Source organism: Colobus angolensis, unplaced genomic scaffold (genome assembly GCF_000951035.1).
Source record: "Colobus angolensis palliatus isolate OR3802 unplaced genomic scaffold, Cang.pa_1.0 Scaffold61, whole genome shotgun sequence".
Lineage (NCBI taxonomy): Eukaryota > Metazoa > Chordata > Mammalia > Primates > Cercopithecidae > Colobus > Colobus angolensis.
In genome coordinates this window covers 3,672,968-3,677,404 of record NW_012119710.1, presented here as the reverse complement: position 1 = coordinate 3,677,404, position 4,437 = coordinate 3,672,968, and the positions used below count along the sequence as shown (strand labels likewise).

Here is a 4,437-nt window from a genome sequence, read left to right as displayed (position 1 = left end):
AAGATTGGCATGCTGTTTGATTTTATTTGGTTTCATTAAGCCTTTTATTAAATAACAATATTAGGAAAATGCAGGAATTTTATTTTATTTGAGATGGAGTTTCGCGCGTGTCGCCCGGGTTGGAGTACAATGGCGTGATTTTGGCTCACTGCAACCTCTGCCTCCCATGTTGGTCAGGCTGGTCTTGAACTCCTGACCTCAGGTGGTGATCTACCCACCTCGGCCTCCCAAAGTGCTGGGATTACAGGCGTGAGTCACCGTGCCTGGCCAAATGCAGGAATTTTATTTCCTCCAGTGCCTTCACCTCCTTTTTACATTCTTTCATATTTGGCTTCCTTTAGGTGCCAGCGTTTTTCTCTGTCAATTTTTACCAACAATATTCTCAGCCAGAACTCGTGTCTTTCTGCTCCTGGCATTGGCATGATTTCTTTTTTCTGCTTGGTTTTTCTAGTGTGCTTTGGCACCAGAGGCTGTTGTATTTTCTTGTCCATTGTCAGTATATGTTTTCTGCATTTCGCTTCCTGTTTGTATTCCACTTATAGTCACTTATTATTTCTTTGGGCCTTCCCCACAGGTGACAGTTCCTTCTTTCTTCGAACCTGGCTCATGACCCCACTTCACATTCCTGAAACTCCAGCAGAATATCGCTATAATATGGCCCATTCTGCAACTCACAGTGTGATTGAGAAGACTTTCCGAACCCTCTGCTCCCGATTCCGCTGCCTGGATGGATCCAAGGGGGCGCTGCAGTACTCACCAGAGAAATCCAGCCACATCATCTTGGCCTGTTGTGTTCTCCACAACATCTCCCTGGAGCATGGGATGGATGTTTGGTCCTCTCCAATGACAGGACCCATGGAACAGCCCCCTGAAGAAGAGTATGAGCACATGGAGTCCCTGGACTTAGAGGCTGACCGTATTCGTCAGGAGTTAATGCTCACTCATTTTAGCTAATGTAGAAGGTGGAGAGGAGGGAGACTTCCCAGGAGTTGTGACAGACTTTCTTCCTCATCACCTTCTACACAGTTCCATCATCTAGCATGACTGAGTATTCAGATACTTGTCATAAACTGACATTTAATCTGTATGTTTTGGTAAGGTTGGGGCTATGCCGGAATATCTTGATTCGTTTGCAAATGCATTAAACCGAAACCAAGACAGCGGTTACCTACTGTCCAGTGAACTCCAGGTTGAGTACCACTAATTTGAAAGCTCAGTGGTTGCAAACATTTATGATTGTGCCTACGAAGTCATAGTAAAGGTCAGGAGTTCAAGACCAGCCTGGCCAACATGGTGAGACCCTGTCGCTACTAAAAAGTGGCAGGTGCCTGTAATCCTAGCCGCTCGGGAGGCTGAGGCAGGATAATCGCTTGAACCTGGGAGGCAGAGGTTGCGGTGAGCCAAGATCGTGCCATTGCGCTCAGCCTGGGCAACAAGAGCGAAACTCTGTCTCCAAAAAAAAAAATTAGCCGGGCGTGGTGGTACACACCTGAAATCCCAGCTACTCGGGATGCTGAGGCAGGAGAATCCAGGAGTCGGAGGTTGCAGTGAGCTGAGATTGTGCCACTGCACTCCAGCCTGAGTGGCAGAGCAAGACTCTTTCTCGAAAAAAAAAAAAGTCATAGTAAAGGGGAAAACAGCATATAGTCAAAACACTTTTTTGGTTTCAATTATCTGCAGATTTCAGATGAAAACAATATTTACATAGGCCGAGTGTGGTGGCTTACACCTGTAATCCCAGAATCCCAGCACTTTGGGAGGCCAAGGCGGGCAGATCACTTGAGGTCGGGAGTTTGACACCAGCCTGACCAATATGGTGAAACCCCATCTCTACTAAAAAATACAAAAATTAGCCGGGCATGGTGGCATGCGCCAGTAATCCCAGCTACTCAGGAGGCTGAGGCAGGAGAATCACTTAAACCCAGGAGGCAGAGGTTGCAGTGAGCCAAGATCATGCCATTGCACTCCAGCCTGTGCAAGACTCCGTCTCAGGAAAAAAAAAAAAAGAAAAAGAAAACAATATTTACTTGTTCTGGATTATCTGGGTGGCATTTTAGTTTTTCTACTTTGTTGCCTATATAGGCATAATCTGAGGCAAATGTGAAGAGAGAATTTCAGTTGGGGAATGGTCTTCTGACAGTAAATGGCTAATAATCCCAGTCTGCAGCTTTGTGCTTTTAAGAGGATATTTTAAAGACAGTCAGAAACCTCCATCTTTAGCCTGTCTGCAATAATTGGACTGTGACTTGGACCTAAATCCTAGGGAGAACATCTGGATTCCAGTTTCCTGTTTCCAACCCTGAGTCGGAGTTAGAGGCTAAATGGGTTTAAGAACCCAATCAGCTTTAAAAAGGCAATTTGAATATAGATAAAATAGCAAGCTTATGCTTTACAGGCCATCTAAGGACTGAGAGAGATTGATGAGCAATGCAGATTCACCCAGGTTCAGACACCTCACATTCAACTAGATCACATTTCTTACAACTGTGATGTTAGAAAGTCTGTTTGGTCATTCTGTTTTGAAATTCCTTGTACAAAAGGAAGATTCAGAGAATAAAGAAGGCATGTGAAAGTATTAAAAAGGAGAGGTAATGGGAATATAATTTGTTGGCTTGAAATGAATTCTGGCGCTAGACCTTGGATATGCGGAGTGATGGACAGAATTTCCCAAGAAATAAATAATCCCCTAGCAAGTCTTGTTCTAAAATTACACTGATATAAAAATAACCTGATTAGAATAATGGAAGTGTGAATTAGGTTCACACATTGGTGCCTCTGCTGGGACAAAAAAGAGACTTTCCTGAGGGTTGTCTTGTTCCCAGTTTCTCAGCCACTCACCATGTGATACCTCTGACTTGTCCTCTTGGATTATTTCCTACCTCCTGCCTTTGGCAGTGTTAATCTGGTGATTTTCAAAGTAAAGAAATGAACAGCTGATGACAGAAGAAATTTGGAAATAAATTGAGGGTGACTCATCCTCAAGATTAAAAACAATTATGGATTATTATCTGCTGTTTTATTTCTACTCCAAATGCTATTCACCATCATTATCCTGCTCTATAAAGAGTGGGTCCATTTGGCAGTAGGTTGTGCTTAAAATGTACAGGGATGTCATTGAGGTGGGAATGGACAATGAAGAGTTGGCTAGAAACATTAACTCTATTCATTGTGCAACAGCGGTGCCTGGTTACATTTTTTTTTTCTTTGTAAAGTTCAACTTTTGTGACACAAGCTTGCTTTGTTTCCCTCATAAGGCAATGTTTTAATTCTCAAGGTCTTTCCTTTTTAAGTCTTCTAAGATGGGTATTTTCCCCATAAAGTTTTGGTTCTGTTTGGTATATCCCATCAGGAAAGGGTTACTGCCAAACATGTATCAGAAGTGGCAAGGTGAAGTGTGATCATGGAAAATGCCTTGCATTTTAGCCTTATATAACTACATTTAAGGAAAATTGGAGTTTTTCACAACTCACTAGATGGTGACATAAAAGACTGAGTGGGATGGACAGTCTTGGAGAGATTTCAAAAGCAATTTCAAGTCTGTTTACTTGCACACCAAAGATAATCTAAGTGCTGAGCTGACTGAACATTGGCTGACAGTGTTTTTTCCTGGGAGCATTTTATTTTCTAATAATCCCACAGGGAAACTCTTCAGATCTACACATTTAACCTCCTTTCAACCTGTAGTTTTGCAGGCCAGGAATTTTTTTTTTTTTTTTTTTTTTTTTTTTTGTCATTAGTTAGTTATTTCCCCAAAATGATGTAGGGAAAGGATCATGGTCTGTACTTCCAGATTGCCAAGGGTATCCTCATAGGGGCTTTTTATAAGTGAGAAAGCTTCTCCCTTTGTGGTCCTTAGTGTGGATTTATAGCTTTTTTCTGGCATGGTTTTGGGAAAGAATCAAGGATTTTCTCCGTCTTATGTAAGTCTTGTTTTCCCATAGATAACTCCATCTGGCCAGCATAGTAGTTTTCCAGATTTACCCTTAGATGTTTCAAGGCAGTAAGGTCTCAGGATATATCAAGGGAAAACAATATTGGGTGATCACCAATTTACCAATTCCAGATTATACAAAAGAGGGACCATAAACATATTCTTGGTTTAAGTTAACTGAATAGGGATGAAGGTGTTTTCCTGATCCTAGGACTGTAAAGGATCTAGGCCAAGTTAATCTAACTTAGGGATAAAAAACAAGACACAATTGTAATGGAGTCATATAGTGACGACATAGAAGAGGTGGGTAACGGTGAAAGAGGCTAGACAGATCATAGATATAATAAGATTTTATCTCTATCTGAAACCAACTGAAAATAGCCCAAAGACTGAGCTTCATAGTTACTTTCCCTGGCAGTGGAGGGGAACTTAGAAGGAGGACAAGAAAATAAGAAATGAAAGGGTTTTTGTGCATACACATGTCCTCAGGGCCCATTTTGCTCTCT

The 4,437-nt window shown here is 41.9% G+C and overlaps 1 protein-coding gene across 2 annotated transcripts in view; it reads left to right on the top strand.

Moving 5' to 3' along the window:
• The window catches only part of HARBI1 (harbinger transposase derived 1), a 12,172-nt gene extending 11,008 nt beyond the window's left edge, over positions 1-1,164 (top strand). For both annotated transcript variants that reach the window (XM_011963317.1, XM_011963316.1), the window contains exon 3: positions 575-1,164. In XM_011963317.1, coding sequence (XP_011818707.1) covers positions 575-954 — 380 coding nt within the window. In that variant the 3' untranslated portion in view covers positions 955-1,164. The remainder of the gene's footprint in view (positions 1-574) is intronic.
• Positions 1,165-4,437: the final 3,273 nt, after the last annotated feature.